At 40.9% G+C, this 27,303-nt stretch overlaps 1 protein-coding gene across 4 annotated transcripts in view; it reads right to left on the reverse strand.

The window, feature by feature from the left end:
• The window catches only part of PRKG1 (protein kinase cGMP-dependent 1), a 1,185,830-nt gene that overhangs the window by 35,860 nt on the left and 1,122,667 nt on the right, over window positions 1-27,303 (reverse strand). For 3 of the 4 annotated variants that reach the window (XM_026503976.4, XM_026503975.4, XM_044386021.3), the window contains one exon: window positions 11,059-11,155. In XM_026503976.4, coding sequence (XP_026359761.1) covers window positions 11,059-11,155 — 97 coding nt within the window. Of the gene's footprint in view, window positions 1-11,058; window positions 11,156-11,256; window positions 11,384-27,303 lie in introns of those variants that run through there. The other variant, XM_044386022.3, reaches the window with a different exon arrangement.

Consider the following 27,303-nt stretch of genomic DNA (forward strand, 5'->3'; position numbering starts at 1 on the left):
CAGAAGTTACTACCTTCATGAAAGAAAGCAAACATTTTTAAGTGCATAGAAAATTCCTATTCTACACAGTAGTATTGGATTGTACTCCTCAACGTTTCCCAACCAAAACCATGCTAGTCCTTCCATGAGAATTTCTGTTCTCTGTACTAGTACCGTAGTTGCAGGCGAACACCACTACAGTCACAACAGAACAGCCTGCTGGTTCAAAGTTCTCTCCTCTTTAGGTGCTCAGAGTCCTTTCCCTCGCCTCTCTCTTACTGCACTGCACGAGATCATCAGACGTTTTCCTTTCCTGAGTCAGCGTCCAAAACTTCAGAATGAATCACAGCATCTGGTTTGTTCCAAAGGATGCACAAGGGACTTGTCTCAGCCTGTGTGACACAGAGCCAGCTGACGCAGAGAATCCAAAGGGTGGATTATAACTTTAAAGAGATGCCAGAGTTGAAAAGACAGGAGGACGAGAGGCATGGCACCATGATACAATTTTATGGGGAGGATTTGACATGTAAAACTTATTTCATCGATGACCACTAAGTGGTTTACAGATACATAAATGGTCGTGTATACCATTCACAACAAAGGAGCATAGAAAAAATAGCTTATTTTATCTCTGCGTTTTCCTCTCCCATTTGCACAAGCGATAATCAAAGAGAGGGTCTGGTCTCTTTTCTTTCTCTCTTTGTTCTCCTTCCCATGTTCACCTCAACCCCTCACCAAATATGTCAACTTCATTTGCTTTGTAACTTGCCTTCAGACTCGAAATTCAGTTCTGTAGCAGGAAATGTCTCTATTATTAAATTCAAATTGATCAAAAGCCAAGTAAGACTGTTTTCATAGAGGAGATAGTTTTCAAAAAAGACATTTAACTTTCAGTTTGGAGGAAGATCAGGAAAAGAACATCATACTTTTCTATTTTTAATTACAACATGAACAAATGGTTGGACTATTTTATAGAAATCACTTGGAAATCAAAGAATTCTTGTGATTTCTGTTATTAAGGAATTAGCACAGATTCATTTGGACTCAAAAGGCTACCTATATTGAATCAAAAGGCTACCTATACCGAAATGTGCAATTTAGACATATCATTTCTCTTCTGTATAGTAGCTGCATAAAATAAACCTTATTTCACTTCGTAGTGATTATTAAAATTGATATGATAAAGTTTAAATTATTTTCTTTCATCACCGGCACAAAAACAGACACATAGATCAATGGAACAGAATAGAGAGCCCAGAAGTACACCAATCCTATTATATGGTAAATTAATGTATCATGAAGGAGGCAAGAATATACAGTGGGGAAAAGACCATCTCCTTCAGTAAATGGTGCTGGGAAAACTGGACAGCCACATGCAAAAGAATGAAACTGGCCCACTTTCTTATACCATACACAGAAATAAACTCAAAATAGATTAAAGACCTAAATGTGGGACCTGAAACCATAAAACTCCTAAAAGAAAACACAGGCAGTAATCTCTTTGACATCATCCTTAGCAATATTTTTCTAGATATGTCTCCCGAGGCAAGAGAAACGAATGCAAAAATAAACGATTGGGACTGCACCGAAATGAACAGCTTCTGCACGGCAGAGGAGACCATCAACAAAACAAAAGACAACCTATGGAATGGGAGAAGATATTTGCAAATGAGGTATCTGATAAAAGGTCAGTATCCCAAATACATAAAGAACCTATACAGCTCAACATCAAAGACCAAACAATCCAATTAAAAAAAAGGGCAGAGGACTCAAACAAGTTTCAAAAGAAGACAAACAATGACCAGTAGGCACATGACAAGATGCTCGAAATCACTAATCAAAATACAAATACAAAACCACAGTGTGATATCATCTCACACCTGTCAGAATGGCTAAAATCAACAACGCAAGAAACAGCAAGTGTTGGTGAGGATGTGGAGAAAAAGGAACCCTCTTGCAAACTGGTGCAGCCACTGTGGAAAACAGTATAGTGGTTCCTCATAATATGAGAAATACCATGGGATCCAGGAGTTCTACTACTGGGTATTAACCCAAAGTAAATAAAAACGCTAACCCCAAAAGATATATGCACCCCTGTGTTTGCTGCAGCACTATTAATAGCCAAGATCCGAAAGCAGCCCAAGTGTTCATCAATAGATGAATGGATAAAGAAGATGTGGTGTGTGTATATGGGTACGTACACACACACACACACACACACACACACACACACACACCGGATTATTGGTAATAAAAATAGATGAGATCTCGCCATTTATGACAACATGGATGGACCTAAAGGACATTATGCCAAGCAAAATAAGTCTTACAGAGAAAGACAAATACCATATAATTCACTCATATTTGGAATCTTAAAAAACAGAACCAGCAAACGACAACAAAACAAATAGGATGAACCAGTGGTTGTCAGAGGGGAGGTGGGTGGGGGGATGGGCAAAAAAATTTACTTTCCTTGGGCCCAGTGATAATTTGACTTCTATGCACAATCTCATTCATCTGTATAAAGAAATACTACATGTAGCAGTTTTCCAACTTGCTTATACATTTCTAAATTGATCACTAAAATATTTCACCTAATTCTACTTATTCTAATACTTTAAGCACATTTATAACCTGAAATTTCACATAGATAGGAGTTGAGACTCCTAGGTTGACACTTCAATTTCTTTCCTTTATTGACTCTGAGAAGGCTTAAAGTCAGTGGAAATGAAACAGAATACCATACTGCAAAATTCAGCTCTCTGAGCGGTGCTCAGTTTCACTCGTGAAAGTGTTTGTATTCTCATCATACTTTTGAGACATCAGGCATAAATAACTTGATGCTTCTGTTACATACTGGGGGGATTTTAATCAAATGGCTCATAATCAGGTTTTAATGTCTTGATATAGGTGAGATTCAAACTTCACCCTGATATTAAATAAAATAGGGTAATTCCTTCCTCCCTGTTTTTGTACTTTCCATTTTTTACAAGTTTTTGTACAAATATAAATGTACTTCAAATGTAGTTAAGCCCATTCCACAGGTATTTCATATTCTTTGCCCATGCTGACTTCATCTATGGAAAACAGTCACATGAAACATTTAAGCCACTCTGTCCATGTGGGTGTGGAATCAGAGACTGGAGCCATGACCACTCAGTGGCTCCCTTGGGTTGAACTTACGGGATTCCTTTTGGGTGCTGATGGTCTCTCTGCTCTTACCGTGAACTTGCAAGGCAGCTGGCTGGCATCAGGGCCTCAGACCTGAGCCTTCCGGCCCCCAGAACCCGATCTCAGAGCTCATTGTTCAAGCTAACATGCTGTTATGTGTCAAGGGCAATGGGGGATATTAACACGGGTGGGCAGAGTATGAATCAGCAATAAATTAAACGTATGTAGTTGATGAGCTACACTGAAACATACGGAACGGCTCTTGCATATTTTTCCCCCACAAAACAAGAGAAACCATTTCATTTTAAGGACATGGCTATTTTCAGCACGCCTGACATATACAAGGGGCCTGTTTTCCCTTCTCATGAATGAGATCTCTCTTTGCAAGTGTTTACATGAAATTTTCAGGGACACGGGCTACCTCCTGGCACAAAGCAGACCACCTTGCTCAGAAGAGAAATTATGTTTATTTTTGGGAGCAGCCCCACCTAAAAATAGCCTGTCCAGTCACCTTCTAGTGTATTCTTTGATTTCACAGGTGAAGCTGAGAGCTGAGTCTGTGTTCTATGTTTTCATCACCTGACCTCATGCCTTCACGTCTGACCTCTCTAAGAACAGATCACAGTGGCCCCAGGCCGATGGCTGCCTAAGGGCCTTTCTCACCGCTCCTCCACACGACACCTGGGCAGGCCTGCTGCTTGCTTCAGTGGCCTGTGAAGACATGGAGCCCTCTGTGTTGTAACCTTTGCCTGGAATGGCCTTTCCCAGCTGTTCACTTAAATCCCAATCTATTCCCTAAGCCCTGGCTGGAGTCCTGTGTCTTCTCGGTGACTCTTTGAACCAATCAGCTCCAAATGGTCTCCCTCTTTCTGAAATAGAAAGAACCTTTCTGCATAATCTAGAAGCTAATACAGTCCACTTAAAGGATCTCATTTGCTCTTCCTCAGATGTGTTAGTCTTACCTTCTTATTTATAAGAAGGCAGAAATTCCTTAAGGGCAGGAATCACCTCTGCTATTTCTGATCCCACAAAAAATATGGAGGGATTTTATAAAAGATACATTTTTGCTGAATGTTATGTGCCCATAAATTGTCACAGAAAACATAAGAGTGACCGAAACGTTAACCTTAGGATATACTCTTTTATCATCCACATTTTAACCCTTGAAAAGACAGGTCTAGTGCCTTCCAGATTTTCACTGCTCTTTCTAGAACAACACATGGTTTTGGAGGAGAAATGAACATTTTACTGGACTCTAGGACACGGATTTGAAATATTTTTAATGACATTCATTTCTGTAGATAGCTAGTATATAAAACTGATACTTCCAAAGATGTGTCAGCAAGTAATTCTTTGTAGTCTCTGCAGACTGTGTTCCAACTACTATATAAAATATATTCTACAGTAACAAGATGAATAAATGCATGTCTTTCTTAGAATAACGTCAAAGTAGAGAGAGACCTGACTCCTGGTGATGCGTACTGAGAAACTATCTTAGATTGTGACTGCACCTGTTAGGCTCAGCTAGAATCCATGAGCTACTGGAATAACTCCCTTTGAAATCAATACTATTTATCACCATCAATAATTGGCATCAACTTAGATTCTTTTGAAGGATGCACCTAAAATGAGGATGACCTTTGATAACAAGCCCACTAGAGGAACGGCGAGAGAAAAGGCTGTGTTAGACCGAGGCGAGCTTTGAGTTTCCACAGAGCGCGGAGACCTCGCTCACCTGGGTGACAGAGGACACGAGGGCTCAGGGCAGAGGGTTTCCCCAGGCATCCTGTGCAGGCAGTCACCGGGGCCACACGTGGCAGTGCTGCCCGCCGTCCCCCAGCTATTCCATTTCACTGCCGCGTGGCCTGCCAGGGAAGAAGCTCTCGAAATGTTTCCATCTTACGTGGGGTTTCCCTTTGCAGTTAAGCTGTTCGCCTTTCAGAACGATGAAACAAAACTCTGCTGACCGAGCAATGGATTTATCACCTAATTGCTTCCTTAACCACCCCTCGGTCTCCTTTTGCTTTCCGTGGGTGGATGCAGCCCTCCAGGCCTGCCTGCGTGTGACGCCCAGTGCCAAGCAGCTGGCAAAAATGCCACGACAGTGCTCCCGACCCCGTCTGGCCCTGTGACCTGGGGCGGCAGGTGCTTGGCACTTGCTGCCACCCTGCCCCCTCCTGCGCTGTCCTCTCGTGGGGGCTGGGGTGCAGAAGAAAGGAGAGGGGACCTGTCTGGTCCATTTGGCGAGAGCCAGACCCTCGCTATGCCCCATCGGGGTTCCATAGTTTAAGGGGGCTGTGGAGGAACCTGATAGGATTGAACAGACGGCACTGAAACCTGTTTGCTATTGAGAGGTGAAGAGCGGGGGCTTGACCATTGGGAGGAGAAATGGATAAATCAGAGCAGGTGACTTCAGGTGTAGAAGGCTCCGCGTGGGGAAGATCCGAAATGGCTTCCACTCACGCCAGATCCGGAGGGAAGGAGCTTTAGTGCTTCGCGGGGAGTTAATAGAAGCTGTCACTGAGGTCATCATGAAGACCTCAGGCTCTGTCTTACAGGGGAGAAATGTCTGTACTGTGGGGACTCGGCAGAGCAAGGGAGGAAAATAGAGTAAAATTATTCCATCCCCTTCCTTTTCTGTGGGTAGAGCTGGGAGTGACAGTTATCATGAACATATTTTAATAATAATAGCATCGCACCACTTAGGGACCTATGGTGTGAGGCACTATATAGGGGCTTTCACTCATTTAATCTTTGTAATCTGGTGAGGCGCATATCCTCCTGTTATCCTCCTGCTCCAGAATGGGAAACTGAGGCTCAGAAGTAAGTGACCTCTGAGGAAATGACCGAGCATGCCCAGTGGGGAAAATCTGAATCCAGGAAATCTGAGTTTTCCTCCACAGACTTTTTACCATGGAAATAAGAAGAGCAAGAGATTCAGAGAAGGGAGAGCCTCTGGAGGTTTGACAGAAGCAGATGTGAATAACGGATCATCGCAGCATCGATTCTAGATTTAGGTCTATTACAGGTTCTTGAATTCTAGAATAATTTTTTTTTTTAACTAAGGTTGTCAATGTGACGATATTTGTTCGATGTCCTCGTGGTGGCTGTTGTTGGTGTGATGAGAATCTAAATATTTTTAGAAGCAGAATAATAGAAAAAGCTTCTAGTTAAAAACAAATCAGTAGGGATGCCTGGGTGGCTAAGTTAAGCGTCTGCCTTCAGCTCAGGTCATGATCTCAGGGTGCTGGGATTGAGTCCCGCACGGGGCTCCCTGCTCAGCGGGGAATCTGCTTCTCCCTCTGCACCCCCGACCCCCCACCGGCTTGTTCTCTCTCTCTGACAAATAGATAAATAAAATCTTAAAAAAAACCACAAATCAGTACTTGTGGGTAATAACAACAGGCCTTTTACTGATTGCGTGGTCTTAGGCTTCTGATATGCATGAATCCCAACTTCCTTCCAGCAAAAGCAGATCACGCATTATGTCCCACTCCCAGACTAACTAGAAAGGTAAAATGAAATACTGGATGTGGAGCAACGTGAAGGTCACGGAGCAGGGTCCAAACGCAAGGCTTGATTATTTTAGTAAGAAAGTGGCACCACTAATTTAAAAACACGATTAATATCAGTTTGTCAATAAACTAGCCCGTGGTAGTTGCACTGTACAGGAGTGTACTGTCATGCTTCGGGTTATATCGGTAGCTGCCCTAACTCCCCGTCTGTCTTAGGTGCCACCTTCTGCATGACCCTGGACATGCTGCTCGTACTTTGGTTATTGGAGTATTACTTTACATGACTGTCCTGCCCAGTAAACTGAGTCCCTAGAGGCAGTGGCCTGTTTCACTTTGGACTGTGTGTCCCAGCAGACAGCTTGCTACATAAATATGTAACAAATGATACAGAGAGGATATAATCCAAGAAGACAGATTATGGCTTCCATATCTTGGTCCCTACATTTAATCCAAGTACGGTACTCTGGTGTAGGGGGCACTGGATTGCTGAATAAAACTTTTATATATTTAATATGTAAAGCAACCACATCAGCATTGCCGGATTACAAAGGCTGATTTGTGCAAATCTCTTCTGGAAAGCAGAGCACCTCTCTGACGAGAGCAAGAGTAAATCAGGAATGTGACCACAGAGCAATGGGACTAATTTTCATTTGTGATTGTAAAATCAATCTCCTTATTTTGCAGTCATACCTTGTAAATTAAGAGGATTACCGTCGTGTTTTAGAGCGGTGCTTACTGCTTTAATGAGTAAATCATCTATAAAAAAAACCTGAGTTCTTTTGCTGAAAGTGCTATTATAAACGAAATGTGGTCTTCTGGAAGATAAACAGGAAGCACTGAACAAATTAAAAAGCTCATTCTTCAAAATAAAAAAAAATGGTCAGAAAATATGGTTTCTGCCAGATAACAGAAAAAAAGCAGTACGGATGACTTCCCAGAGGTAATAGTTGTGAATAGGACATGTCTGATATTCAACTCATTAAAATCAGTTCTGCTAAAAGTATTTATGAAATAGAATTAATAGCTTCAGAGCCAAATTCCCATTCATATACGACCAGTTCTTCAAGCTTCTGGTCTCATCATTGAACAATTATTCAAGTTTCTTGTTATGCGCCAAAATTATGTTCTCCTCTCAAAAAGTTGGCAGTGAACTATTTAGTAATTGTCCCGCCTGAAAAATCCTCTGGCATCTAAATTCATCCAAATTGAGATAAATAGTAAAAAATTAAGACATGCTAAGAAGCCTTTGCATATCACGGTGCAAAAAAACACAAACCCAATCTGTATACCAAATAATGGATAAAGCTCCTATTTTAGTCCTCCCAGGAAATGGGGTTCAACAATTCAAATTTAATTCTTCATACCCATTTGAAGAGTTTATAATCTTATAATCTATACTTGGTGAAAAAATTTTAATGCCATGATAAAATTCAAGTGCCATGTGGTTTTTATCATGTTATTTACCTGCTCAACATCATTGCTGAACCAAGGATTGGTAAGTTCAAGGTATCTGTTTTATATACTTGGTACAGTACTGTGCACATGCATATGTGAAATTCGTTCATGTGAAGGTAGTAATTTTAAATATATCACTCTATAATATTGATAATATGATCTTGCATGTGTCATTTTCAAAGTGAAGAGAAGTTCTATAATCCCAACAGAACCAGGCTCGGCTTGGTCCCCCTCCCACTCTGAAGGGTGTGGGTACTGCTCTGAAGGTGCATTCTACCGCCCCCCATGCCAAGTTCGTGACGATTCACTATATGCGAGGAGGACAGATCACAGTCCAAGCGCTGAAGCCAGATTTCCAATTCTGGCATCACTGAATACCTGGGACAAACGAACAATCACAGAGGAAAATATTTTTCATACCCAAGAAGTAATATCCTCAGGCAGTGAGTAAGTGGTAAGAACTGGGGATGATGAATCGTAGGGCAAGAGCGCTCACCTAAATGGCCAGTCCGCACTGAACAGTGAAGACAATCTGGATATCCTGATTTTCGCGAGGTGTTTCTGGGGAAGTGTAAAATCTCACGACATGAAGATGTCACTTCAGAGGTTAAAACCATGTGCCTCTTTGCTAAGGTACTGGTTGTGCCTAGGGGCCCATTATGGATTTATCACTCATGAGCATACCTAACGTTTTTGCAAACTGGACTCCAATTAAAGTTAATTCCTGAGGTTATGGTTTTCATTAGTCTATAAATATCCACGTGGAAGAGTAAAATATAATATCCGTGAGAAGAAAATGAGGCTGAACTACCCTTGACTCTCTCCTGGGAGGGAGATTATGCATGTGTGTGTACACACACATACACACACAGAGGTATTTTGTCTTTTTAAACCACATTTTATATGGGCACCTTATATATACCCACATTGAGCCTTCCCTCATTTTCTGGTCAGTGGTTTGTGCCTCCTCAGACATTTCTGAGGGAAGTGTCTAGAAGTTTTCCACTGCCAGCTTGGCATTTAATTGTTCAGCTTGAAGTCGTTTCAGTGTCTATGAGCAATTTTCAGTATTTCAAACATCCCGAGTAAACTCCTCTATTTCATAAAATACCTTACTGGTAACCTAAAGGTCCCCAACTGAGATCCTCAGACCTTTAGGAATCCACAAATTTGTAAATTTTTTTTGGTTAACCAAAACAAAAATTTTATTGTCCAAAGTCTTTAAAAAATTATGTTTAAGAAACTACAAGTCATGAAATTAACCTCTAGGGTGTTCTGTCCATATAGTGCTTCCTTCGGAAAGGGGTGGAGACACATTCAAGTATGTAAATAAGCACAGCAGACACTACGCTCTTCCTGGCAAGGACGGCTGCCCCCCGACCTGTTTATATGCCCCGACACCCCAGGACAGAGATAACACCGGTAATAAATCTTCACTAGCTCTATGAACAGTTTCGTTTCGTCACAAAATGAAAGTTCTTGAAAACAAAACCTAAGACTGTTGACTGGCAGAATTCAGAAAAACACGTTTTCCTAAGCCCCAGATTCGTATTCTTACAGCTGAAAATCCTCGCTATGACGTCAGAAGTCAAGCCAGAAATAGCCTGGCTATAGCCTCTCCAAGCAGTGTTACCGGAAGCATGGTGCCAATTCAACGAAACACAGTACGGCTTGAAATTTTCTTGTCTGGTTATTTTCCTGTCTAATGTTTAAGTAAATGGCATTTTTCTCGCTTGTCAAAAGCCAGGAATCACAACTGTAGCACAAATGGTCAAATATCAAACACAGCACTGGGTCAGTCTGCTTTTAGGGAAGGGGATTTCTCTTGTCCCTGATGGCAACAGTAACTGTTTACTGCACTGTCCGGGGAGTTCCTAACATACTGTACCGGTATCTGGTGTCAGGGGCTCCTCCGTGTTCGGCACAGAGGTGGAAATTAATCTGCCTTCTCAAAGAGCAGTTATAGCCACACCGTCTCTGAATGCAGCAACTCAGGTACCAGAATACATTTTTTTTTCCTGGTCTATGTTGTAATAGACCAGTTCTTAAATTTATATTTCAAAGGCACACCACGCTATGCTTTCATTTGGTTTGTACCACATTCATGCAATATGTTGAATGAATAAACTTGCACCAGAATGTCCCCATCATCCTAACACTTACCTGTATGTGTTTGTGTACACAAATGTGAGTGAAATATTCATACCATATTATCTAATATGGTTTTATATATATGTGTATATATATATGTATATATATATATATGGTCACTATAACTAGGTGCTTACTATGGAATCACAGAATTAATACTACAACATTATTTACGTTTTCTTAAAGTTTTAAAGCAGTATTAAACATCTTGAATTAAATATAGATTTTACTCCTTTATTTACTTCCCTAGCTTTGAGCCATATTCTCTAACTTATTCATGTCCCTGATCAACAATTACAGTAATTAAAATGTAAATTTATATATGTATATATATGAAATGAAATATATATACGCATTACATATGTATGTATTATATTATATATGTCTACATATAACATATATATATCCCATTTCCCTCTCTATATTTAGGGCGCATGACTAAGTTGGTGAGCACTGCTCAGAACTAAGGAAGTAGAGATCACAGAATGTCAGCTGGGTAAAAGGCGCTTTATGGTTCCTCATTAAGTTAGTGTGTTTACCTTTCATTTACTATGAGGAGGTTTTCCTAAAAAAGTAATTTTTTTTTTTTTATTGTCAGTTTACGGGCTACATAATATATAGCTCACTGTACCTGTTTCACACTCGGATGTGCTGACATGAAAGCATTTGGTACCGATTCAAGAACAGTAATAAGTAATGATGAGAGAGTAGAGAGCAATCTTAATCTAGAGGGAAAAATGCGAGAGGAAGAGGGGCTCCCCAGAGCACGTAAAGAAGAATCACCTACCAGCTCCACTCGTCCGAAGCCTCCGACTCCGAGGGTGTCGATGATGTTGAAGTCAGACAGCTTCAGGTTGGCGAAGAAAGCAGCTTCGGCTTCATATCTGGATTTTTTGATGCGAAAAAACGGAAATTTCTTAGAGGTGCAAACACGAGAACCACGCACGACCGACCCGGAATGACAGGACTGTGGCTCGGGGTTTACCTGCTCAAATTCCATCTTGCTTCTAGAGTCTGTGTCTCCTCCCAAGCATAACTGTTTGGTCCCCGTTGTGCAGAATAACCAAGATTTGCACTTGTTTTCAAAGGAGAATAAGACAAAGCACCTGGTGCCTGCCAGTCACGTGACTGGTGCGTCCAGTCACCAAATCAGTTACAACGCAGCGCTTTCCTGCGCATCTTCTTGCGAGCGCGGATTGGTGGGGTGGTTCTTTTTTGGTTTTGTTTTGGGATTTTTGGTTTTGCCGTTCAGATTTGGGATGGCAGTTTCTCATGAGTGTCCCTTATCCACAGGCTGGCAGTGGGTCCTACCAGTATTTATTAAAAGCGGCAAGATCCCTGAGGTCTCTGGAGCGACATCACAGCCAGGTTTTAGGAAAACAGATCCGAAAAGCTGAGGACTGATGTGCCAATGTCTGAAATGGAGGATTTCGGAAGCATATTCACATTGCTAAAAAGTATCTCCCCTTCGTTTATGTGTACCCACTGCCTCTCAGCTGGTAATCCCAGTGCCTTTTTGTTTGCCAGTGTCTTATATGAGCGGTGCGGAGGGGCAAGGACCGCGCTCCGAAGTCTAGCTATGCCCCACGCACATCTGACACACGCGGGTGGTGAAAATAAGCTTCTCCTGATGAGACAAGTGAATACGAGAGGCTTAAAATATCTTCTTATTAAAGGCCCTACTATTTTTAGAAAGGGCAGGAAGGCGTCACAGTGAAGATGACCCACCCTCTCACTCATGTCAGGTCAGGGAGTAATTCAGCTGTCTCCAAAATAAAGTATTTGCATAGCTCTGTGTAACCCGTGACCTTCAGCCAGGCTGTACCTGATGCGGTCTATGCTATAGATAGATATGATGAATGTGCTCCAGAGGGAGATCCTCGCACCGCTGGTTTATGTCCGTTTCTGGATGGAGTCACCCATAGGCACGCTTGGCGTTAAGCCGTGTAACATTTTAGCTATTCCTTTATAATCAGACACAAATTTAGACTCTCCACTTGGAAGAAATGTGAAAAAGCTTTCTAGGTGAGGTTTTAACACTCTCCAAGTTACAACCACAGTTCCAGTTTTTAACAATTCTTGACAGACTCATGAGAGGGTACGAACACTAAGTTTTCATTAGTGGCTGGTTATGTGACATCAACTCCCTCTAACAAACCTCCATAAATGAGGCTGCGGGCCGATCCTGATGGCATTTGCAGACCTCTCTCATGAACTGCACAATCAAAAGATCAGCATAGCGATTCTGGGGATGGTTTACTAGAATGGAACAGAAGCAGCAAATGTGCATTTCTAGCATTCCAGCTGGCCCACTACTTTTGGAAAATTAAAACTCCATCCCATTTAAAGGGCCAGTGGCAGAATTCACTTCAACAGGTGCTTTACAAGGACATCTGTTGGGATTAGACCCTGTCATGGTTTGTATGCGGTCAAGCATTTCCTGGCAGGCTAGATAATCAAATGCTTAATGAGACTGTTTTTGAATAATATCCTATGCACTTGCTGGATTTAGAAATCTCCGACACAAAGAGGGTAAACTCTTTCAGGCTATTTTGATACCATTTTATATATTTAAAGCAGAAATCTTTGGAAGCAGTACCCAAGTATCTGTATTTTTTAAAGCTCCCTCAGTGATTTGGATGAACAGCAAGCATTGAGCACTATGACTCCAGACTCTCTGAAGGCCTCGGGAATTCCAGAATCTATGGGAGCATTTTGGGGAGGATTCAAATGGTCCTGGGAAATCAGCCCAGGGAGGCCGGGGGTGATGCATTCATGCCAAGAGTGCTGGGGGCTCTTACACACTTGGTCTGGGCTCCTGTCCTCTGATCCTAGACCCGTTGAAATGACCAGCAATGGCTAACTGAGCTTAAAACAAACAAACCAAAAGGAACATTGCTAAAAGGAAAAAAAAAAAAAAGATACAGAATGCAAAAATCATAACGTAGCTGTTTGTGTTTGCATTTCTACAGCAAAATCCTCCTGACTTTGTTTATACTTAACTCTCTGATTAACTACTGATGGTACTTTCATTAATGGGATGAACATATTAAATCTCATGTAAATAGCAGGCATTTTCTCTGAAGCCATTAAAATCCACCTAAACATAGCCTGCTCCATCCACTGAAAACACAATTACCATTAAAGAAAATATTTCATGTTTTAATGAAGAGGTTGGCAACACTGTAATCATACTTTGTTAATCTCGATAATTACTTTGCTAATATGGCTTGGTGACTTTTAAAAATACTACCTAGTGGGGTGATTTTAATCTAGCAGTTGGTGAGATCCATTCTGAGGGGCCTTCATATAACGTGCTCTTGATGTTCCATGCTATTCTGTTTGTGCTGGGGCCTGATTCTCAGAGAAGGCAAACAATGTAGGAATGCTAGCATAGCAGGCTTTATCTTTTTTTTTTCCCACCCAGGACACGTTAGTTGCTTAATATTTTGCATGCATTTATTTCTCATTTAGATTAGTCTTTATGGACAAAAGTTATATCACAGAGACCCTCTACACTTTTCCCTTTTGAATTAATAACTTCTTTTTTTAATGTGAAAATCACCCTGGAAAGAACATCTGTAAAAAAGTTAAACTGTGGATGATTTAGCCTCTTCAGGTATCTATACTTGTTCATAACTTGGAGACACATTTTCATTCTTCCTTTTTACTCAGGGATGATTTGAAGATAATTTGAATCCGTCATTTATGTTCTACTTATTTTAGAGTTGGTAAAAGTCTGAGTGGGAAAGGAGACTAAATAAATTGGTTAAGTAAATGGATGTTGTTCTATTAAATAAATTTCTTTTGCCTGAAGGAGGTCAGCGTGGAACCCAAGTTTCTAATGGGGTACCCTAACGGGGTCAAGGAATTAGGCCCAGCTTCATTCAATTCTAAAATTCAGCCATGAAATAGCATTTATGAAAGGGACAATGGCCACGGGCTAGGGGAGATTCATATCAGTAAGAAACAAAGTTCTTGATGTTTGGTTGCTTAAAATCTAGAAAGGCGTAGAAAGTATATTTTCTAATGGTCCTCAACTTAGTTTGAGATACTGATTTCTGAAAAGAATATTGTTGTTATTATTTTAGTATTATTAATAATTATTTTCTAAATTTAAAATAACTTAATTTTAAATTTAGAAAATAATTATTATTATTTCAGTATGGGGTGAAAGCTATGAATCCTCTTCTCAGAAAAGTGCAAATATCAACAAGCCTTTTTTGCATATGACCCTAAAATAGGTCAACAACACAAAAATGACTATATAATAAGAAATTAATTGTGTTAGGTGAAGGAGACAGAGATAATTTATCATTTCTCCAACAGTCCTGACTGTACCATTCAGCTGGGGCCCTGGATGATTAGAATCTACAGACAACTGCTAATCTGTATAGGGCACTCTTTAAATGGTGAAATACTAAACTTTTTTTTTTTTAAAGAACTGAGGAAAAGGAAAAGTTGTCTAAATGTTCCCTCTTTTTTATTTCTACCTATTCAACAAGGAAGCTCCAAAAGCGATGACAATGTAAAGCTGCAGGTATAAAGATGAGAAGAGCAAGGCATATATGCAGAAGCCTGGAAACAATGTCCTGCAACAATCTCAGCCTCTCTATATACAACTGCATATCTTCACAGTATTATATTCACTGTTTTTAGGAAATAGACGATCACCATTTTTGTTTTCCCATCTCTTCCAATATGACCAGCTTCCACAAAGCCTTGGAGTAAGAATCAGGCGTCCTTCATTATTCACAATTGTTTTCCCACTGTTGCCATATGTCCATGAATCAATGGTGTCATCATCTCACAACAACAGAGTTGGGCTCTATACCTTATGAGTGACCACTATTATTAAGAAGTAAATGTCTCATGCTGTCTGTTGGAAACCACATATGATGATTCTACCCAGAACAAAAAATGTGTGGAATTTAAAATGTTATCTTTATCTTGATGTTAGAACAGCAGTCATAGCTCAGCATTATTTTACAATGCAGATTGTATCATGTGCATTTTTAAAGTAAGTGCCAAGGACTCAAAGGAACATCACAATAGTTCTAGATGGGTTACAAAAGCCAGTAATTAGGAGTCAATGGGTATTAAGGAGGGCACATATTGCATGGAGCGCTGGGTGTTACACTCAAATAATGAATCATGGAACACTACATCAAAAACTAAGGATGTACTGTATGGTGACTAACATAACATAATAAAAAATATTATTAAAAAAAAAAAGAACCAAAGGCTACTGTGGCCCTAATCTGCTTTAGCCCTGCGCGTCTATAATCCACATTGGTTCAGAAGCCTACTCTAAGAGTCTCCAAGAAAAATCACACAAAGTCTCAGCATGTCCTAATCCACCTGGAAATTAGTTACCACGGCTTTGTCTGAGCTCCTGTGCTATTGGGTATATTTTTGTTTCTTACTGAGTTTAGCTTTATCAGTTTTGAGGCAATCTATAAAAATGAAATGCTTCAGTAAACACATGGACTCTTCGTCTACGACTAAGTTTCTTATTCCATAACTTCAATAAGATGAGATTCAATCAGACAATGTCTACTCTGGACTTAAAAATACAAAAACATACAGACAAAAGTTAATGACTTGTGGTCCTAGCTCTGCCAATGACTTGGTACTTCCAAGTTCTGATTTCCTCAACATTTAGGCCTTTCTAGGAGTATCAACAAATTCACACTAAATGGGATGAATTTTATAATTTGTCAGAATCCTTACTTAAATGTCCAGATAAATGCCTAGAAATCTTTTTTTTTAATTTTATGTGATCAAAGAGCACTGAAATCTATAAATATATACAGAAATAGTTAAAAAGGGGATAAGAACTTTCAGAAAGTGAGACTTACAGCTCAAATATGCATACGTGGTCTGATATAACCAAGATAGAATGCTGCCTGCCCAGTGAATAAACACTTAATTTGGTATGCAGAACTTCATGTAGTAATAGTTCTGATTCATAAAGCTTGGTTCATTCAGTAATTTGTAGGTCTGTAGAAATTCAGCCAGAAAACTAACTTTATGAGAGAAAGTGGAATCGGAAACCAGACCAATAACATTTGCACGTTTAATATAAATGTGGTTTGGGCTTAAACTGCAGAGCTCCTTCAACTCCACGTATGTAAAAACAGTTAGTAGGTACACGTCCTTATTCCCCTGATTCTCAAATGTCTGGAGTTAGATGAACTCAGCCACCAAAATAAAAATTAGTAGTGTTTCTTAACTCTATAACCAAGCTATTGGTCGTCTTTAGTTCTTTGTTAAAAGTTTCACTGATAACTACTAAAAGTGGAATCTTTTGACTTCATTGGAAAACAGAGTGAACCATTTTATAGCTTAAGGTTTGAACAGGAAGTTTTCCTGGGATCAAGCCCCATGTCTGGCTCCCTACTTCGTGGGGAGTGTGCTTCTCCCTCTGCCCCAACCCTGCTTGTGTTCTCTCTCTCTCTCTTTCCCTCTCTCTCAAATAAATCTTAAAAAAAAAAAAGGAAATGCTATTCCTAAAATTCTAAACAAAAAGGGATGATTTCTCATTTATTTGGTCATAAGACACATAGGGATAGTTGTTCGTATAGTCACTCTTCTTTCAGCAGTAGTGGTAAAAACTTGTAGAAATAAAAAGTTTAGAAGTAATTTATTGAATATGAAGTATTCCGTTATGTCAATTTTCTCCAGAAAGTGTAATCTCGTCTTCAGGGAATCTGAGATAACATTACTTTGCTCTCTCTATTTCAAAAATTGTGGTTTTCAGGAACACAGACTTTTTTTTTTTTTTTTTTGAGTACTCTAGTCATGAAATAGTTCTACTTCTTTTTCAAATACATTCCCTTGAGGAGATACTGCCAACAGGAATACACAGGAAAATTGCATTTCTCATATCTGCTGCATAATAAGAATGATAGTAATTCAAATATTATGCATTTAGAAAGCACCTTTCTTCCAAGGACTTTAAATTTCTCTCATTTAATTTATTCTCCCTGATTCTCTGTGAAGATGGGATAATGAATACTTTTACTTCTCTTTTGCAGTGGGGTGGACCAGTCATTGATAAGTGGTTGGTTTCAGTAATGAAATAGCAGAAGTAGGGCTAGAACATTTGCTCAAGTTTCAAATCACAGCATCGTTACACTTGCTCCAAAAAACTTAATTTACTTTTAAGCAAGATAGGAGAGAATCACACAACCTTAGAGATGCTTTGATCTCGAAGTCTGGAGATACTAACATGGTTCAAAATCTGGACTGACACCATTGGGAGCTCACCTAACCCAACCACTGCATTTTTTAAAGATAAAAAATGAAGTCCGGAGTTGGCGAGTGACTTAGCCAAGGTCCCCAAGACTCAGGGACACAGGCCAGGTGTTTTCATGTGTGATCTTTTTACTACCTGATTCTATCTTTGCAGTTTTTATAATATTCTGATATTTGAAAAACAAAAGCAAACGTAAAATTTAAAGTATATTGAAGTAATATGGTACAATTTATTACAATTGAGACTAATTTTAAAGTTAAGATTAAACGTTCCCTTATTTCTTTCAATATTATAACCCATATGTTGAACATGACCTACAAAGAAAAGTCTTTGGGTAGAAAAGAGATTTTTATATTTCAGGGGAAAACTTGGGTTGTCTTTACCCACCTTTTCTTTAGAGATGTAGGCTATGGCAAACAGAGTCCTCAGGGAAATTGAACGAGAATTTTGCTACAATGGGTATTTCTCCAATGTGGCAGGAGCCAAGAAGATGAGGGTGAGGGGTACTTTCCTGAGGCCTGACTTACTGGAAGAGTAAAGGCAGAAGGCATGGTCATTTCCACCTATTTTATTTGCCCTGCACCTCACCTCCCTGGCCTTGAGAAGTTTAATCTTCACCTTAAAATTAGTTTCAACTGTAATCTTATAGGAATCAGAACACTGAACTGGGAACAAGAGGAGTATTAGGGCTCAAATAAACACTAGGGGTCAGCTTTTATTTCTGGACTCAGAACCTTTGCTGTGTACTCCCATCGTCTGTTTCCCCTTTATCCCTGAAGGATTCTGTAGGAACTTACGGGACAGGGGATATGTGGTCATGATCACAGTGCGCCAAAGGATGAAAAGACAGTAAAATGCAGTGTGTGGCAAGAAGAACATGAGAAGACAAACACCACCCTCCCAAGCCTCTAGGGATATAATAAAGGAAGTGACCAGGGACTGGCCCAGCACAGACCTGAGCAAGACACTCTCTTTTCTGTAAAATGAAGGGTTTGCACTAGACAGGTCTACAAAGCTCACTTGCAGCTTGGTGGTTCTGGGATGCTAAGTGTCCTGAGATACACATTTTGCAGAGAGCCCTAGTACCCACAGCTTCCCCTTGTCGTCCTTTGGGGTCCTCTTCCCCAGCCCTTCCTCTAATCCCTGTCTCCTGGAACTCCTATTTCAGGAAATACTACCAGAGGCCTTCATGTAAGGGAGCCCTGCTCTCAACTCCAGAGAAGGAGGCAAGCAGGAGAGCCCTCTTCCACAGCCAAGGCTGCAGTCAGGAAAGATGAGTGTTGATGTCCAGAAGAGAACTAAAAATGCTGCTCCTTCTCCACCCGCATTCATATCAGAATTATGGTTATCAACAGAGTTGATAAAATCTTGGGATTTGGTGCCAGACAGCAATATTTTACGGTAAGATGTACAGGGACGTCTATGCAGATGTTACTTACAAGGCTAATGATCAAATTGAGACAGGTAGGGACCACGGAGACAAGCCCCAAGTGAAAAAAGTTTTGGAATCGGGGCGCTTTCTCTGGGCGGGTATTGCTAAACCGCTTCTCTTAGAGCCGACAAATGACGGGCCAGGATTTGGCCCCACCTAGGCCCCATATATTGCAGGACCAAGCTCCAAAGAGCACCAGTGAACTGCGGGAGTAATCGGCCTGCATTGACCAATCAGGGCAAGGCTCTTCCAGCCAATCAGGATGAGGCGGGTTTTTTTTTCTTTCCCTCATTAGCATACTGGACACCTGAGTGGGCACCTGAGTGGTATCCCCAGCGGGAACTTTCTCTGCATAAGCAGAGTCTCCTCTCTGTTTGGCGAGGCCAGGTTAACTCTCCTCTGTCGGCACTGTGCCTCCCTTCAACTTGATCTGTGACCCCAATAAAACCTGGCCTGTGCCTCATTTCTCTGTGGTGGGGCTCAAGAACCCGACCCTGGAAACAACATGTGAGTTTTAAAGAACTACTAGTGTTAATTTGTACGTGTATGTGCACACACCTATTACATAGTATAAACATCACAGGGGGGCTGTGTCCCAGGTTCTAAATAATTATTCTCTAATGGTCTTTGAGACTACCACCATACCTGAAAGGGGGAAAACCTGTAAATCCTTTCCTTAGTAGAGAAAATATTAAGTAGAAAAAAAGAAAATGAAGCAAAAATTTTGTTATATCAGGCTGTTTAATAATAGTAACAGTGCATTTATCAAATGAACTAAATCTCAGGAAAGAGCCCATGTTTGTCATCAAGTAACTGCCATCTGGATGCAAAATCTGGCATAGTTCTATGTTGCAACTGAACGATAAAGCAACCTGCAGGGTTTGGGACCCTCCCCTCCTTCTTCCCTTCCCTTCCCCTCCCCTTCCTTCCCTTCCTTCCTTTTCTTCCCTTCCTTTCCTTTCTTTTCCTGATGTCCGTATTTTAATTCAGATTTTCTTAGTTTTTACCAAATGTCCTTCTTCTGTTCCAGCCTTCCTTCCAGGCTGCCATATTACATTGAGTTGTCCTGTCTCTTGGGAGTCCCTTTGGCTGACATAGCTTCTCAGACTTCCCCTGTTTGTGACAACCTTGATGGTATTGAGGAATACTGGTCATTGTTTAATAGAATGTCCCTCAATTAGGGTTTATCTGATATTTTCTCATGGTTTTGCTTGGGTTATGAGTTTTTTTGGGGGAAGACTACAGAAGTAAAGCGCTATTCTCATCACATGATAACAAGGATACATACGGTTGATAGGACTTATCATTGATGATGCAAACCTTGATCATCTGGCTGAGACAGGAATTCTGTAGTTTCTAATACATTACATCATTATAGGATCAAAAAAAAATAAAGGATCCAATAAATGCAAAATGAACTGTATTAAAATGTAATCCCTTCCATAATTTTTACCTTAGAAATGTGTCCCCCTCAAGATGGGGTAAGTTCATAAAGGCATCATACATAATCACACTACTAAACTTTCTGTACCATATTGCAAAGGGTCACGATAAAAATTACTGCTTAGGATTTGCGTGTTGATGGCTACAATATTAAAAACTGGTGTCTTCCCACACATTTTTGTAGTGCTGAGGGAAGAACTCCATACCCTCAAATTACTGCTTTTCTTACCTACAAGTATACCAAATTATTACCGCAATCATTTGTCTGAGTACACGTCTCACTAGTCATAGACGTTTAGAACTAATTTGTAATCACATTTCACGTCAGTTGTACCACTGATTTCAATAAATAACACTTAAAGTGACCTTCACTTCTGGATTAGAATGTCTTGGTAATTTCTCCGTGCTTGTAACAACGGTTGTTAAAGCGAACTGTGCACTGAAAGACTGCATTGTGGGGGCGCCTGCGTGGCTCAGTCGTTAAGCGGCTGCCTTTGGCTCAGGTCCTGATCCCAGGGTCCTGGGATCAAGCCCCGCATCAGACTCCCTGCTCCGCAGGAAGCCTGCTTCTCCCTCTCCCACTCCCCCTGCTTGTGATCCCTCTCTCGCTGTCTCTCTCTGTCAAATAAATAAATAAATCTTGAAGAAAAAAAAAAGACTGCATTGTTGAGCAGTCCATTAGAATGTTAAGTAAATTCTTCTAACATTAGGTTATGAGTACTTTCTTTTCTATGTACATATAATACAAATGATGCATTTATTTTACCACTTCATACACCTCCTGGCTCTACCTTGGATATAGCCTCTTGAATAGACTAGGTCACTTCTTCCCTTTTTAAATAATCAGTAAATAATAGAGAGTAAAATGAAGAAAATGAGGAGGGGCGTTCAGACCTATTATGGTTATTCTTTGTATTACCTAACAGCTAGAGAATGTTTTTTCCACGTGTGGCTTCCTTTTCCTCACAGATTTTCCCCAGACAGAGTTGACCTTTTGGCTTTACATCCTATTCTCAATTCTCCTTTTGTGACCTCCTTTTTCCTCATCCAAGTTATTAGCTTTCTCTCAGAAGTTAATAACTACCAGATTTACATAGCCTCAATGGATTGATTTGGTTTTGCAAGAGCCTGTGACAACAGGAGAAGCTCTATGTGTGATGAGAACATCGCCTGGACTTGCTGCTGCTTGTTACCAGCGGTGCAGTGTGGACGCCGGAGGTCCGCTTGAGAACACACACTATCTGATTGGGTTCTCAGTCTGATTTACGCTCCGCTGGCTTCGCGGACTTCACATAACTGCAGACAGAGAGGACAGAAAACCCTTCTTCTAGCTCTTAAGAATAGAAAATTCCTGGGCTGGGGAGGGGAGGACCCTCAGAATCTTATGCTGTGCCCTGGCATCTGTGAGCCGTCAGGGTACCCCAAGGGTGGGGCTGCAGAGATAGGGCGGGGAAGGGGGGCTCTCTTTCTGGGTGGCAAGCTGAAGGAGTTACATGCTTTCTTCATTTCTACAGCACTGGCATTATGTGGCCAGGCACAGGAAAAACCAAACAAGACCGCAATGCACATATATAAAATATGAAGGAAACAAATTAAAGTTGAGGAAATGAGATGATTTTCAGCAATGATGACTCTATTTTTTATGGAACTACGAAGGATATTTCAATGGTAATGGAATTATAATATGGTACTATTTGCACAAGGGTATCACTTAAGTAACAGAATAGGAAAGAGATTATAGATTGTCTTTTAAAAAGCAGATACATTGATGTTCTGGTGCCAAAACATCCACTGCTATATCAATAACTGTTTCAGAAACAAGATTCCCACAGGCCTTTGTTGCTGAAGTTTGGAGAACTTAGTTGCTGAGCTATGTGGAGAACTCCACATAGACCACAAGATGACCCTGACTGCAACTGAATTATTCAGCTTGCACAGAGTTAACTTTTTTTTTATTTCTAAATTGTATTCCAGCCTACGCATGAAGCTGAGAAAAGTCTAAAAATCAATGTTTCTTGTAAGATACACAATTGGAAATAGTTTCATAACCATGATTGTTCATTTCTAGAGTGTTACTTGCTAGTTGGAAAGTAACCATGTAAAAAGGAAAAAAAGGAACAGAAATAAGAAATATCGGTTTCAGGTTTCAGGCTGATCACATTAGCGCTGCAGGCCTCACCATGTCTGTCTAGAAGATGTTTATATACAGCGAGTGGGATTCCTTCTGTTCTTCAATGCACCATTTAGAGTATTGCTAGACAATTTGTTTAGAGAAGACCTTTCTTAGGTGACGTAACACATGAGATGTGTTACCTAACACAATGGTGGGTGAAGAATCTTCTGAAAGCAAAAGATTCTTCAACCATTAGTGGAAGTTTAAGGGAAAGTAAGCTGAGCAGGTAATTCTCGACACCCAGGACCTCTTTGGAACATACTGATAAGGATGACTGTGTCTTTAATAGCGGTGCCCCAATTGTCTAACGCCATCTAGGGATGGGGGTGTTCCGTGAAGAAGGGCATTGTCTAGATGATCAAAATTTATCTCTTCGGATTACCCCATGGATCTCTCACCCATTTAAAAACAACAATGACAACAACAAAAACTAGGGAATCAATATTTCCAGAATGGATTATCTTCTTCCCAATCATTTAAAGCATAATTTATTGAACATAGTACAGCGTTCAGAGGATGACCCCGGGCCATCATCCCAAATAATCAATCATGTGCAGCTACCCTTCTACCGTGTGATACTTGTTATTAGTTGCTCAGTTTTCAAGTATTATCTCTTGCTAGAGTCAGGGAGTCTGTCTTCCCTCCCATTTTTGACCTAGATACACTTATCTTCTGTCCGCTAAAAGACAGAGAGCTGAATTTGCTACAGTTGTGCCTATAATATATCCATGTAATCAGTGATTACCTAAGGAGGCGATAATACAAAATGATTAAAATACCGTCCCTGGAGCCAGTGTGCTATGGACAAATCCCAGCTCTATTATGGGCTGGCCGCCTGAGTTCGACCGAGCTGCAGGATCCCTGTGTACCTCAGCTTTCTTTGACTGTTTCATGGGCACACTAACCAAACCTACTCCACTGGGTTATGGTGATTAATAAATAAATGCATGTGAAACAGAACTGTAAGCAATCAATAATAATAAGACAATCATTACCTTTCGTGGGGTTTGTACTGTGTGCCTGATACTTTTCATTATTACTAACTGCCTGATTTTCCTGACTGTGGACGTTTGCTTCTCTAAGTTGCTGTTCTTGCCCTCAGCGGGGATCTAGGTAGTTCTGTTGTGCGTCCAGCAAACTAGAGATAAATGGGATATTACTACACAGAGATTACATTAATTTAGAAACATATGAATATGCAAATATGCCACAGAGTTGACGTTTTGTTCTTTTCCATAATTCTCAATTTCTTCATTGGAAATATTCTAATTGGTGGTTTATGGTGCTCCCACTAGACCCTGGTAGCTCTTCATATTGCTGCTATATGCAACGTATGTTATGTTTTTACCTTTGAACTTCTGAACCATCTTAGATAGAATCAGGTGCTGTCAAACGATGGGATATGTGATGAAGGAAGCATGAGACTTCTACAGTCCATTCTAAAACCCCTATTAAAAAGGAGGATATGTGAGGGTCTCCTTTTGACATTTAAACTTCATAAACTTTTCACAATTCTACCAGGCGTTACTCTTAGAGGATGTGGAATTTATGAGCCAGCACTTGGACGAAGGAAAAGCACAACATCCCCATGTGGCTTCAGCACTAGGTCCTTCCGTTCGCGTCTTCCCTGAGCTCGTGGGAGACAGACAACACGTCAGCACGCTCTCAGCCCCGGGCAGGCAATAGTCAGACCACAGGACATGCACAGAAAGTCTGAGAGTGCCCTCTCTGAAGGCGATTTCGTGCCAAAATCCGAATTGTCAAGCAGCCACTCAGTGACCCAATCCTGCAAACAGATCCCTCTCACATTTTCGGGGGCTTCCTCCCTATGAGTCACTTCCTTAAAGCCACCTTGAGGGCAGATCACTGGGAAACAGGACAAAGACCTGGCCGGGTTCCAGAGGCACAAAGGACCTTGCTGGTTCCTTCTGTAACAAGCAGGCAACACTGCAGACGCCTTGTTCCGGACCAGAGACTTCCAAGTGTGCCTTTAGCAGGGACAGCTCAATTTTGAATCTTCCACTTTCTTGCCTTTGGCAAATCATTATAAATATTCCTTGGGTAAAGACCTGACAAGATTTATAATGTCTTTATCCCACTGAGTAACGTTTATGAGGGGATCATTCCCTGAGGTGAGTTGTGAAGATAAAATAAAACAGAAGAGACAGTTTCATCTTTATCGTTTTCCTGACAAATAACAACGGAAGAAGAAATAGTATGCAGAAGATGTGTGTTCTTTTTAGGCTCCAACAAAGTGTATTTGCAACATTCCATCATGTCCCACAAATCTGTTAGCTACGCTGTTAATATACAGTTAACATCACATGGGGACGTTTTATGTCGGTGAAAAAAAGACTCGTTAGAGGGTTAATGTTTCGGAGATGAAACTGACACGATATGGCTTTGGAACCCACATACTTGCCCTGTCTCGTGGCTACACCTTCTAGCAAACATGATCCACGGTCCACTTCCGCCCGTGCTGCTGACCTCAAGAGCCTGTCTGTACTGCACAAACGCTGCCTAGGGTCCACAGTCTTCTCTACACAACACAGCAGAGCAAGCTAAGACGTGGTAAGAAAGGCATTGTCACTGTTTGTATGATCCTATCATTGCAAGTCCACCTGCTCTGCTAAATTGAGGAGCCCCTCCTTATGCACCTGGCGCTGGGACAGGCCCTGTCAGTTGGGCTCACGTAGTAAAGAGAACACTCTTCAGAGTGTTCAGGAGCCTTGCCCAGCAGGAGTCATGCAGAACAGCCTCAGAGTTGGTAGAGGAACTACAAGACGGGCCCCTCCTTCTCAGGCTCGATGTGATCATTTTTCTGAATAGTGTTTGGCTGGCTGGGCCAAATGGAGAAAAGCAGATCTTTCCCATCAAAGAGAGCCCCTGATTGCTTACGTACAAGAGTGCCCTTCTCTTTAGCTCAGTCCCCTCCTTCCAGACACATTTCTTCAGAGATCAGCAGTGCAAGGGCTTAAATTGCTGGTTTGGCTGCTATCTGCATGTCCCATCTTTTACCTTCCATCGAAAATCCAAATCAGAATCCAAACAAAGATCATGTTTGGATTTTAACCTAAGGTAATGAAAATGAGGCTGCCATGACTGCGGCCCTGAGGCGATGGACAGCCAGAGGCTCTGACAGTCGCATTACAAAAGAAAGGTTTTCTTTTTATTTAGAAAAATGTCACCAGGATTGTGACTTCAGCCTTACCTACCCGCACTTGAACTTCATGTTTACTTGCCTTGAAAGAATTCCAAATCATGGGAAATGATAAACACCTGCTTTAGATTTTCTAACACTAAGTGAACATTTGAGTTTTGTAGCTGAAACAGACCTTAAAAGCTATGGCATCGCTAACCTCCTCCAGAACGGGAGGGAGATCCGAAAGTAGAAACATAAAGTTAAGAAGTGAGATGGAAATCATCCCTGTTTTCATTGCTTGCAGAACAATTTCTCACTCATTACGCACAGAACAACAGTAATAACGTAAGTGGGCATGTGTGCAGCGCTCCTTCCCCAAGAGGTGACAAGGGGACACAGAAGTGTCAACTGTCATTCCAGCACTGCAGGTGTTGTGAGAGCTACAGAAGATATTTCTATTATTTATGTCTATGGATATTGCTAAAAATACCGAGTCCTTTCTTGTGAGAAAACTTCCCTCCATTTGTACCATCTACATACAATTTCTGAACTGAATATATTGTATTCTTCGTAACACAATAGCATGTTACAAGATGCATTACTTCTAGGGGGAAAAAAGGCTCTTAAGTGTCCCTGTGACTATTCAATATTGGTTAGATACCCAGTATTATCGTATCACTATTCCTTGTGAGATAGCAGATACTGAACAACTTCTGCATACTTTCAAAAGAATTCCAAATGAGCCTCAAGTTCAATCAGTGATTACGCCTGCCTCGTAGAAGTTTTCAATTCCCCCCCATAGATTGTGACCTCTACTTATATGATGTATACAAGATATCTAAGAGTCCTGAGAGACAGCAAAGCCTTTTTTTTTTTTTTTTTAACCTTGCTGTGGAGTCTCTGTGAAATGAAAATGTGGTTCACTGGGATATCCTATGATCAGGGACTCAGCCATCTCTGTGAATGACTCAAACCCCCGAGGGACGCCTGCGGGCTGGACCCTTTCCACGTCTGGGGAGGACGGACATCCTTCAGTCATTACTTTTCAGCATGAAAATTAGATTTCAATTGACCCAAAACCACAAAGTCCATTTTCAAGGTTGGTAAGACATCACCTTTGCTCGGCAGGTTTTATAATGGAAACCAAGTGGCTGAGAGCGACAGCAATTATCCCCAGGTTAATAACAGACCAATCTTGCTGAGAGGGACAGGCCGATTCCGGAAAATGCTGCAGTCCTTTTCTTAGCACTTAGTAATCTGTCTAGGTCTCCCGAGACTGATAAATGATGCAGGCCAGATACGCTAAAAGGCATTTGATCGACTAAGGTAAATAACTGGACCAACTAGACCAGGCGAAATAACAACACTGAGGTTATTTAAGACAGCTCAGGGGATCTGAGTATGATAATCAAAACGCAACTCCAATTTCCTATTTTGAGCAGAATCAACCAGTTCTTTGATATCATAAACTACTTTTAGCAAATTACTAATAAAAACAAGCATACGCCAGGGCACTGTTACAGACATTGAAGATCCCGCTGTGGACCAAATATACCCAAAAACCCCACAAAAAAAATGAAA

This window comes from Ursus arctos, unplaced genomic scaffold, assembly GCF_023065955.2.
Source record: "Ursus arctos isolate Adak ecotype North America unplaced genomic scaffold, UrsArc2.0 scaffold_7, whole genome shotgun sequence".
Lineage (NCBI taxonomy): Eukaryota > Metazoa > Chordata > Mammalia > Carnivora > Ursidae > Ursus > Ursus arctos.